The sequence below is a fragment of the Falco rusticolus genome, chromosome 5 (genome assembly GCF_015220075.1).
Source record: "Falco rusticolus isolate bFalRus1 chromosome 5, bFalRus1.pri, whole genome shotgun sequence".
Taxonomy (NCBI): Eukaryota; Metazoa; Chordata; class Aves; order Falconiformes; family Falconidae; genus Falco; species Falco rusticolus.
Genome location: NC_051191.1, coordinates 88,469,736 through 88,481,696, shown reverse-complemented (window position 1 = coordinate 88,481,696; position 11,961 = coordinate 88,469,736). Strand labels below are relative to the sequence as shown.

Here is an 11,961-nt window from a genome sequence, read left to right as displayed (position 1 = left end):
AGTAGGACACTCTTATGAAGCCAGGCCCAAACTTGGCCTGTTTCATAATGTGGCACACAGAAAAGGGGTATGATCTCAGATTCTTCATCCCTTTCTGCAGTGGACTTGCATAAGATCATAAATACATTTGATTTGCTCCTAATTTCTCTCTATTCCGTTAAAAAAAAGAAAAAAATCCTTGTGAATGACGATGCTGCAACCTCGAGTTTATTGGAAGTAGCAGAGGAAGGCTAGTAGATGCTCTGCACTTACTTCAACAAATAAATTAATAAAATAATTCTTTTTTGTTCAAGCCAGCAAAAATTGAGACTTTTTCAGATCTTACAAGAAGCACCTGGATTCCCTTAACTCTCCTTTAGCTTGTTTTTTTTTCAACGGAAACATGACTCACATTCTTATTTCATGTAGCTCCTTGAGGGGATTGTTTCTATCCTTAACTTTGAAGAAATACTCAGAAAAATGTTAGAAAGTGCAAGCAGGAACATTCTCTTCCTGGTTGAACCATAAGGATCCAGACAATTTTTGTCCTCATCACATTTTCAGAAGGTTCTAGGTGTCTTCCCACAAATGCAACACCACCTGACCATGGCCAAGATGGGCAAATGGTAGAGCCCAGCATGGAAAACACACACCAACTCATGCATACAGGCCATTCAAAAAGATACAGACATCTGCTTTTTAGAGGCAATACTCATATATAATTCTAGTAATCCTGCTGCTGCATTCCTCAGGCTTGTATTTTTCACTCTGAAAAGCACAAGCTGGACAGAAAACCAGGGAGAGATGGATCTGCAGTCACAGTTGTGTGGAACACAAGTCATCTTGGATCTACTAGAAAAGGCACTTTCTAGAATGTGGACATTATCCCTTCTTATAACAAATCCCTTGGGGTTTTGAATCACACATTTTGATTTGCTGATCACAGTGCACAATCAATTTGCTATCCAGTCAAATTAGCTTCTTCATTCTCTTTTCTAGCATCATCTATTGTAAAGCGGTGGAAGTTTTCACACAACTTGACACGTAGGTTACACTTAAGTCATCTCTTTGCTCCAACGTTTGCTTTCTTTTTTCCTCCAGGATCATTAGATGCACTCATTTTTAAATAAACCCATCTACTTACCCTTGTATTTTTCTACCGAACATTTTTGTGGGCCAAATTCTGCCTTGTTTGGAGACACATACATACAATATTTTTGTTAAGATACTGAGGTTGAATTTGCTGTAGATTTTCTCTATCACCCTGGAAACCAGCCTTCCTCTTTCTTTCCAAGATCCAGACTCCACCTTCACCAACACACAGTGACATCTCCAGATAATTTTGTCTGTGTCAAAATTCAGTGACAAAATCACATATTTACACATGTCCAAAAAGCCCGATTGGTTTCTCCGTTTGTTTTGTTTACCATTTCCTGAGTAGAATGAAAAGATCATTCTTAAGTTACAGGCCGCAGAGACTCCTCACCAAAGACAGGATTTGTCTGCACAATGCTTTGAGAATCAGAGGCTGGGCCTTGTCAAGTAAGAAACATAAGCATGAGCTGAGCCAGGACAAGTATAAAAGCCAGGACAAGTATAAAAGCCATTCTGAAATACTGCCCACTCTTATACAGCATCAGCTGGAGCCTCCAGCATGGGGTGGAAAGATTTTCACTGCAACTGGATGCCACTTCATAGGTCCTATCTGATGGAACTGCTTGTACAGCCAGTCTGAACTGTGCATGATCTTGCTCTGTGCCACTGAGCTCAATCTAGCAGCACACATCTAAAGTTTAAGCAAACACACAATGACAGATATGCACAAGAAGCCACATTTCAGCTCTTGCGCTGCAAAAAATCTTGTGTAGAGGAAAAGAGAGGCCAGAGGGACATGACTACAAATGAACACCTTCCTTCCTTTTTGGGGTGGTTGCTATTTAGAAAGGGAAAACGCGTGGTACTGCACAGCTGAAGAAACAGCATGACACGTTTATTTTGTATAGCAACTTGCATAAAAGCTACTGAGCCTTTTACGGAATTAATTATCCAAAATACATGATTTCTGCCCAAATACAGAGAAAAATGGTGGTGGGTAGCACACACTAACAAAAACCTCACTTGGCTGAGATTCTGCAAAACCCAGTTCATGACTCAACTGAAATCTCACTTCCATTTCAAAGCAGATGGAGTTAGAATTTTTCTTTGGGTTCAGCAGATTTAAAAAAAGTTAGTTTAAAAAAAAAAAAAAAAAAAGAGAAAAAAACCCCAACAAAACCCCCACAATCCAGAAACATTTCCTAAGTAAATTTAAAGGGAAAAAAATATGGTAGATTTCATCTGTACAGGCCAAAAGGACTAGAGGGGGGAAGAGAACATCTTTCTCTGACTTGCTCCTAACTTAGAGAGCTAGGAGCTATTGCATATCCTGACCGTTCCTCCGTGTGTGCCAGGAACCCTGCAGCCTGCTGTGAACCTTATCTTAGAGGGTAAGGGACATAACAGGCAGGTAGTCATGCCCTCCTCTCCTTTATAACTCTAGTCAAGAGTTACAGCAGGGTGGGGGGCACAGGACAGAGGCAGAGACCCATCATCTTGTAGAAACAAGGCATGAGGCCTTACGTAGGAATACCTGGCGATAGTGGCGGTAGATGCACTACTTCAACCCGTTCTGGGGGACTCAGCCACAAGACAAGTCTTGTCCACGTGTAGCTGCATGGTGGCCAGAGAACCCGTAGGTGGGCTGGCATTTGGTCCTAAGTGTGTGTGAAGTTGAGGAACAAGACTACACACACTGGAACACACTTGGGAATGAAACCTTTTAAAGAAGGGCAATAAATACACAGGAAAAGAAGAGGTGGAGGAACAGAGCCTTGAGTCTGCAGATTGAAATTACGTCTTCAGTCAAGCTGGCAAAAGGAAAAGCATAATTGTTGTCTTAATTCTGGCAAAGAGGAAGTGTTTTTCCAGGCTGGAGATCACTGCCCTGCTCTCTGAAGGGATGCTGAAGACCAACATGTGCTGGTGCTGCAGCTGATGAACAGTGCCACCAGCCGGCCTGCTGGAAGAGCGCCAGCTCGCATACCTGGGTGAAAACACGATAATGTGCATCTCTACTCACCACCTTTCACCCCAGAAACTCTTCACAGTCAGCCTTTGATCCTGCAAGCCCTTTGCCAAATACACAGGGGCTGTTCCTGTGAGCAGCTGCAAGAAAGGTCTTATCCACAGAGGTGCTATGCAGCACTAACTTTCCTAAACTTCAGCAGGGTCAAAGGAGATAACAAATCCTTTGGGGTTTTCCAGTAGAGTGAAGAGTGAATGACAGTATCCAGCTCAGGAAGGCTTCTTCTAGTGTGGAGCACACCGGTCAGTGTGATGAGCCATGCCAGAATCAGGCCTGAAATTATTAACCAACCAGATGGTACTACTGAGGCAGTGTAAACGCAGCCCATGAGATGTGTGTTGGCAATTAGGTATTTAAAGACATACTTTCCACTGCTTGTGGGATGATTTCCTATTGGAAGCTGAACTTTAAATTTAATTGAGTTTGGCACCTCACAGTCTCTCTGGTCAAAACACTTATTAGGAGAGCTATGATTGCCTGGCTGTACTAAAAAAAAAAAACCCTAGAAAATATGCTAAAGCCAACAGCTCCAACAATGCAAAACCCAGGAAAGTTTTCTTGCAATAGAGGAAAGCCAACATCAAAACCCCTGCATTAAGATTTCCTTTAAGTGAATCAGAGTCATGGAAACTTTCACACAGCTTTTTGGACAGCAATAAGGAACTGGTTTTGCCCAACAGCTGCAACAAAGAGCTGTTAATGAAAAAGCAGTTGTGGGAGAAGGAAAAGTGTCATTTATAAAGCCAGTCTCAAGTTTTGGCAGTCTTGTACGCCTTTGCCAAGACCACTGGACAGGATTTTGCTAGGTTCTAAGTACGTGATTATGTGGCTAAATTTTGTATTTGAACAAATGCAAGTCAAATGGACTTCTGGGAAACTGGAACAGTATGAACAGGTTATACTATGTGGTTGTCATATAGTTGACCGCCTCCTTTCCACTGACACGTCTACGTGGGCAGGTACACAAAGTCCCAGGTAACTACTAAACAGCTCATTGAAAAGGGGTATAGTGAAACAAGGGATGAGATTTGAAGGCAGGGAAGGAAATATCGCCAAACAATACTGTATTTCAAGCCCTAGCAATAACTTACTGCAAGGGATAACAACCACCAGTGAAAATTTAATTTTCCATCTCCAAAACAGATCTAGGATTGAGCCAACATCCTTATCCAGACTCTTTGAACTCTGAAGCAGTCTCGTTCCTCTCCAGAGCTACTGCCAATACGTAAACATTCTGACCAGTAAAGGCAGAGATACAGGGGTGAATAGTGGCTGTGTAAGCCATGTTTCCAAGGTGAATACATACAGGCTGTCTGCACGATGTTGAAAAGATCCTTAGCTTTTTGAGCATGTTTTGCAATGAAATTACTCCTTCTTCATGGCTTTGAGGCTGTCAGTGAAGATGAACATTGTTGTGAAGCACAGGAAAAGTCTTTATTCCTACAAAAGTAGTATCTAATACAAGCTGTCAAGGAAATGCTGTCAAATGTCAAGGAACGCCAGACAACATGACCACTAAGAGACTCACCAAGGAAGGAGGCAGAATGCTGTGAATACTACTGTCTTTGTTTCAGGTTTTCAGTTTCACCGAATCGCTGACAGTGGCAGTATAACAAATGCATGTCTTCCTAGAGAAGTGACAAAACAGAGCCTCCTTGTAAACCTCTTTCTTTTCCTGGAAGGTGAAAGCAGTGAGCTGTTTTGTTAGGAGAGCCTGTCCTAACACACACCAACTCCACCACATTCAGCCAAGGAAGCAGGTTATCACTTGCTTGGAACATTGTGATGTTTTTTTCACCTTCTCACTTCTGCTACTTTCTGAGTCACTTCGTTATTCTGAAATTCCAGTCATCTCCCCCACAGATGTGGTATATACAGGTAAGTTGATGGCTGTCAACAGAAGACTAGCACCTAGTTCTAACAAATTCTGACAGGCATATTGAATCACACTAATCTGTCATTATCACCTTCACCGTGGAGTGATTTCCTGGATGTCAGCAAAGTCAAAGAAACCAAGTTTTAGCTGGCCTGTGGCATCTCTGCCTTGCCTTGCTTTCTTGCTTTGCATTCACCAAGATATTTAGGGGATCATTTCAATATTAGGACCGTGAACACAGTAAGACAATACTCCAAAAGGATACATAAAAGTGGGGATACCCCGTGCTGTGAAATATTTTCGGATGAGCCGCTCGGTACCATACCAGTTGAAACCTTTTGTTGCGTACCCGATGCGTGGAAGATGCACTGTTGCTGAGGAGGGAATAGGGAGTGCACACTCTTTAGGACAAGATACACATACAGAAAGTGGTCTAGGTAAGGACTTCAAGCTACCCAACATGAGCAGAAGTAGTATTTCAGAACACAAAATATCTGCCATGGAGGTCTCACTCTTACTTCACCTCACAAAAAACAGTACAGGAGAGGTGGAAATTGGTCATCACCTTTAGATGCAACCACATATGTAAGGATTCACTGTTCTACTGCACAGACACTTACCATTCCTTTTCTTGGCTGCTAAAGAAATCTTCTTCAGGCCCTTTTCCAAAGCAGACAGCTTAATGCCAGACAAGTTGTTGGACTGATCTCGGTGCTGAGCTACAATCAAGGCCAACTAAGTAGAAAACATACAAAAAAATTAAATGGGAGTCTATATACAGTGCTAAGAGACACAGTGATAGCTGCTGGAAAACGGCATTACTATTAGCTTTAATAAACAAGCCAAAGATCTTTCTCTAACATTTAACTGCAACTTAGTCATGTTTAGTATTCAGCGCCATTATTACTGGGAAAAAAGACATAATGTTCATTATACACAGCTTCAAAAACATGCAGGCAGAACAACACAGAAAGAAGCTTCTCATTCTCACCAAGTCTTGTCCTTTTTTCCTGGATTTTTTATCATCAATAGGGAACAACAGGGTTCCTCCTAACTCCAAATCTGTCCAGAAAACAACAGAACAGTAACAAAAAAACAGTCCTAAAGAGTCAACAGGCAGTCAATGGAGCAGTGATTTCACTGTCAATGTTCTGTATTATTCTCCTTGGCTTGTTTTTTTTTTTTTTTTTAATTATGGTTTCAGCAGAGTCAGACCCTTTGCCCAGGGAAGCAAGACAGATGTTACCTCCACACCGCTCCCTCTGCGCCCCGGCCCCCCCCCCCCCCTAAAGACACACATACATCCCAGTTAAAGACCACAAATGGAAAGAGACGCTGGAACAAGAAGAAAGCATCTCCCAGGAAATTATGAAAAACAACAGGTCCACCTTACAGCAAGGGGTACATTCCTCACCAGCTGCAGGTAGCTCAAAACTGCTAATAAATGCTTAGAAGACTAGTGCTTGGAGGGAGCCAAAGGGTCAGCTGAGTACTGCCTGAGATGGCTTTCATTCTTCTTAAAAGCACTTTGACAGTGCTTTCTTGCATATAGTGAAAAAATCCTGTGAATAATGAATAACTTCGATTTTCTTCTTTTTTTTATGACTTGCAGTACGCATTGCAATGACCAACCCTCTGTGCAGAGTTCTTACACTCCAGATAAGTCAAGTCAAAGCACCCACTGCACTACTACTTTCAGAGCTAGGGATGCACGTATCCAGAGAAAGAGGAAAAAACATGAGTACTGAGGTATCCAGGCACCTCACTCCTGCAACATCAGTAGGATTTAAGCTTTTTCAAGTATCTTGGCCTAAGGTCGTGGTTTAATCTCTTACCTTTCATCTTTCCTGCCATCTCATATATTTTCCTTGGCTGATCAGAACGAGCCTCCAGAGCTGTAAACAAACCACCCCTTCCCCAGCGGCCGGAGTCATCTAGAACGAGATGACAAATTAGACTCCTTTTAGAAGGTGAGGATAAAGACCACCCCTGCAGGAAAGGGACCTACTCTGTACAAATGCAACGAATGATTATCAAAACCAGATACAGGAACCACACAACCAGTCGTCAAGGGACCATCCTAGAGGATAAACCTCAGCCCTTGAGAAAAACAAACTTCCCACAGAAAAACTCTCTGGGAAGAATTCCTTCTTGCTGTCCATTCAGGGTGCTCAAACAAGCACTAACCATGGCACTGAGCATATAAACCTGCTGGTATCCTCACATATATGCACATAGGTGCATAGAGCATTCATCTAGTATGTCTTCAGATTGGTGCCTTGGGCTTCCCACAACCGGATGTGTGTTATTTGCAGGGTTTCACTTCTACTTGGCATTTCCATTTTAAACATGAGGTTTCGTGCAAGTTTAACATATACCAAAGCAGAGTATAATGTTCTGCTACAGCTCAGCTCAGAGAGCAGCTCCAGCACCGATTCAGAAGGAACTCTGTCATGTGAATTTTCTCCCTCAGCTTTACTGCCTTAACAGAGGTCCTTAAATTAGAAGACTAGCCTAGAGCCTCTGTACTTACAATGTTGAGAGACAAACACTGAGACAGAGAAAGTCTGATCTCAGCCTCTGGAAGTGCCTTTTCTCTTGTGGCTGATGATATAAGGGAGATGATTTTAAATCTCTCAGTTCAATCCCTACAGCTACCACAGGATGAACAAAAGGCCCTGCTCTCAGGCGGAACTGTCCCCACTTGGCCACAGCCATAAAATTTCAAGCCATACAGGCACTTTTCAAGAGGCTTGCCCATAAATCCAGTGAGGACATGAAAAGACCAGTGTACATCTTATCTTGCTAGTACTTGTCTGGGTTATACATGGTGGGGTAGAGGCTGTATTGCCTCTGTACCACTCAAAATTAAGCCAGACTCAAATCCAAATTATTTCGGTCTGGATGTGAATTAGAAACTATTGAGCTAGTAGGGACAATTCAGCCCCCTTGTCCACTAACATTCCTGTTGTTTTAAGTCCCACCTAGGCAGTGGACAATGATGGCATCCTCCTCTTCTGCTTTGGGGTGGGTGACATCTCCCATGACGTACTTGATACAGTTCAGGTCTGCATTTTTGTAATCTAAATCCACACTCAGCCCAGCTTGATCCTCCTCAGACTCTTCCTCAAAGTCACTTTCCTCAGAAGGAAGGCAGGTAGATGTGTAATGATTTGCCTCCCACCAGGCCATCCTGAAACAAAACAAGAGAAGAAAGATGCTGCTCAATGAAAATCAAAGCCGGGGGTGGGGGTGGGTGGGGCACACACTCTGTTTTACATCATTGCAGTGAAACACAGGAGACCCTGACTTGCATTCCTTCTGCTCCCCTCCTCTATTTTAGACCGGAACAAAATTTACCACAGTTGTTACCTGTGATATGAAGAGCCACATGCCAGTGCAATAACACAATTGCAGGCATGGAAAAAATGAGCATATGGCAAGGGGCAAGGAGCTACTTAAAGCAGTGAAAAGGAAGAACATCTAGAAAACAGGGAGGAGAAAGTTAAGATGCATGCCAGAAAGTCACAGATCAATACACAGGAGCCAACAGTGACATTTCAGAAAGCTTCTCCCATAAGCTCAGTGCACATTCAGATATGGGGTTCTTATTCAAGCCACTCTCTGTGAATTAAATTAGATGTGAGGTCAGGCAGCGTATTCAGGGGAAAAGAACCCTCGCTAGGGGCTGAAGCCATTTTTCCACCTTCACATCCCTGTGTTACACAGTTTGAGCCCACACACAAACATTCTGCTGTATGAAGTTAACTCTCTCATAAGGGTGGCCTGCAGCCATTTTGTCATCTCCTCCCCTCAACCCCAGCCCCACCTGCCAGAGCAGATACAGAGCACAACTTGTTTTCGTCAACCAGACACACATTTCTAGAGTACAGCGTAACAGACATCAGCTCACAAGTAGTAGATGCATTACAAACCCTACTTTTTCTTGCGTTCCGCCTCTGCTTTTGCCGCCTTCTTTTCCTCCATGAGCCTTGCTCTCTTTGCTGCTGCTTCTTGGCGCTTCTTCCGCCTAGCATCCAGCTCCTCTGCACTCAACAAATGTTTCCTCCTGGTTGACTGTTCCCGGAGGCCTGTGAGAAGGGCCTGGAGAAAGAAAGTACTATCACGGAAACAAACTGATGATCTTAAAGCCGTGTCTGGTGCCCACTTTAACCTATACTCGTTTTCCATTTCCCTACTTGTCCACTGGTCTTAATCATCAGACCCCAATTGTCACATAATATGTGGTTTTGTGACCTAAGTTTACATGAGTGCCCCACATAACAGATCAGAGATAGGATATCAGAATTGCTGAATTGTCAAGGCCTCAGATTCAAGAGCCAACTTTACTACATTGACATCCAAATCTTTTACATGCCTTCTGAAAGCTGCAGGTAGAGACAAAACTGTCAGCCTCATTTTCCACAATCAAATGAAAGAGCATCATGTGCCTTTTTGTGTCTCTTACATTTGCTTTGTTCCGGAGAGCTCTCCCTTCCTTACTGGTCCCTTCAGTCAAGGCTTTCTGAAGATCCAAAAGCTGATCAAATGCTTTTTCGTCTTCTCTGCTGGGTTCTTTTGAATAATCTTTGCCTTCATACACGTACATGTGAGCTTTAAAAAATAATTAAAAAGTGTAAAAATGAACCGAAAGCCACTAACACCTACAACGTACAGTGAGATCAAGAGAAATTTGGCTGCTTTGTGGCACTGTTCTACTCTCAGCAGAAAAAAGATGTTCGCTTTCCTCAATTTTTGTATGACCACTGTCATACATGTAGACATTCATACAGCATCATGTAGAAACAAAAGAATCAAGATTTGCTTCCTTAGGCAAAAGCTTTTCATTTAACTCATTTATACTGGCAAAAACCTCTTCTTCCTATTTTGGTCAATTAACTGTCTTAAGCTGTGGCTCCATCACTGTTCTCCTCGGTCATTGCACCTCTGCCAGTAGCGAATCCATTTAGCTTTGCTATCTAGTTACAGGCAACTCTTGTAAAGGGACAGCAAACTGGCTTTTGAGCTCCCCTCAAAATAAACAATAACAAAAAAAGCAAAACTCTTGGCAGCTCAGAGTTACTGCTCATCAAGTGAGTTATTTTCCCAATAACTATTACACTGTGTAGTACCACTGCTCCTCTAAGTTACCAACAGAAAATACCACTCTTTGCTAGCTCTCAGCAAGTAAGTACCTGTTGCTGGCAACCGCGGCAGGACAGACAATACCTAACCTGCAGGGCCTTATTTCTGCTTCAGTCACAGATACATATTTAAGTACTACTCTGTACTCAAAACAGAAATTCAGTTCTTCTCACGATGACACTAGAAGAAGGAAAGTATCCTTAGAATCTATTCTCATATAGTTTGGGGGCTATGAAGAACTAACCACAATTGTGTGCCGTTCGGACTGGAGGGTAGACTACTGAACACAGAGTAGGTTTGCTCTAGTTGTTTAGACACCGTGACTCTCCATTTCTTATCTCACATTTTGGAATTTTTAAAAGGGCATTTCAACTTGCAATTTTCAGGGCAAATAATCTTTTGTTTGGTGACAAATACAAAACACATACTACACAGCCTTTCCATAAGTTACTGTTATATCTCTAAAACCATAGATCTATTTAATAGCTCTCTGTGAGAAAAACAGCAGGTGCAATTTTAATACTTCCCCTTTTCTCATGAATTTCACCCGAGGTCTTAAAATATTTAAAGCACATGAAGGAATTCAGCTCCCAAGCCCCCCCCAACTGGGCAAGTATTGTTACCATTATCTAACAAATAGGCACAAAAAGAAGAACAAGGAAGTCTCAGAAATAAAGTCTGTGGATAGGCCGCAAACAAAATCCAAGTAACTTACTTAATTACAAGTCCACGTTTCTTCTTGTTGCCTGAAAAATGCCACCCCTCCCTGGGAAGCTTTCTCTACCAGTACTTAAGTGTCATGTGTTTCATCATAGGTATTTAGATTCTTAACTTACTCTCTGTATCCATCTCTTCACTCTCTTCTTCACGTGGCAGCACAACATCCATTACCCACTTCCCTCCTTTTGTCTCTCCAAGGATGTTTTCTAGCTCCACATCTTGTACGGTACTCCCCTCAGAGGACAGCAATTTATCCAAGCCAAATTTCAAGATTTCACTCAGCTTTAACAAAGAGAAGGGGAAGTTCAGTATTAGTAACTCCTGATTACTTGTCAGTCCCAGTGTCTCAAGCTTCTAAGGCTTAAATACAAAGGATGGACAAGCGAAGAAATTATGCCTTAATGTTACCTGTCAAAATACTTATGCTTTAACACACCCAGCTCTCCCAGCACCTGATGGGACAGGCCCCTACAGCATATCTCCCTCAAACATAACTCATCCAGACTTGAGCAGTCATTTTTTTTCAGGGATCGATGAAAAAAACAGCATTGTACTGACTGCATTCAAGCACCTTTCTTCATAGCCAAAAAGACCAGGCCTGTTTTTGCCCCCAACTCCTTTAAAACAAAAGCTTAAATACCACAAAAATCCACAGGGAGAAAAATATCAGCATGGAATTTCCTATGGGCTCAGTTCCATTTCTCCCATGGAAACTATAATTGCTGAGATACATGCTGATAGGGTTGGGAGGGGCGGTGACAAGGGAAAGGATATACTAATTCCAAACCTCTCCCAGGTTTAGCTACACATAGCGGGTATATTCCCCTAAATGTCACTTTGCTTGAGGTTTTCAACTCAAGTTCTCAGCACAAACCTCAGCTTTCAGGTCAGAATTATAAATCATGCCCTGACTCCCAAGACACTACATTTGCCAAGAGGTCAACAGAAAGTTGACCAAGTTTCAGACTAGCAACCAAAAGCTAAGTACTTATCATCAGCTCTGTTTGTGAGAAAAAAGCATCAGAAACAAATAAGTTCTAGAAACAATGAGTCAGCTTCCACTTTAGACCTGTTATAATTAAAAACAAACAAGTAAGACAAGGAAAGGTTCTGCCTT

At 42.3% G+C, this 11,961-nt stretch overlaps 1 protein-coding gene across 2 annotated transcripts in view; it reads right to left on the bottom strand.

Annotated features, from left to right (window-relative positions):
- Window positions 1-1,948: 1,948 nt before the first annotated feature.
- The window catches only part of CHD1L (chromodomain helicase DNA binding protein 1 like), a 28,187-nt gene continuing 18,174 nt past the window's right edge, over window positions 1,949-11,961 (bottom strand). For both annotated transcript variants that reach the window (XM_037388008.1, XM_037388009.1), the window contains 9 exons: window positions 10,961-11,126; window positions 9,448-9,593; window positions 8,920-9,083; window positions 7,964-8,172; window positions 6,815-6,913; window positions 5,971-6,041; window positions 5,600-5,714; window positions 5,245-5,353; window positions 1,949-4,558 (listed from right to left, as the gene is read on the bottom strand). In XM_037388008.1, coding sequence (XP_037243905.1) covers window positions 4,480-4,558; window positions 5,245-5,353; window positions 5,600-5,714; window positions 5,971-6,041; window positions 6,815-6,913; window positions 7,964-8,172; window positions 8,920-9,083; window positions 9,448-9,593; window positions 10,961-11,126 — 1,158 coding nt within the window. In that variant the 3' untranslated portion in view covers window positions 1,949-4,479. The remainder of the gene's footprint in view (window positions 4,559-5,244; window positions 5,354-5,599; window positions 5,715-5,970; window positions 6,042-6,814; window positions 6,914-7,963; window positions 8,173-8,919; window positions 9,084-9,447; window positions 9,594-10,960; window positions 11,127-11,961) is intronic.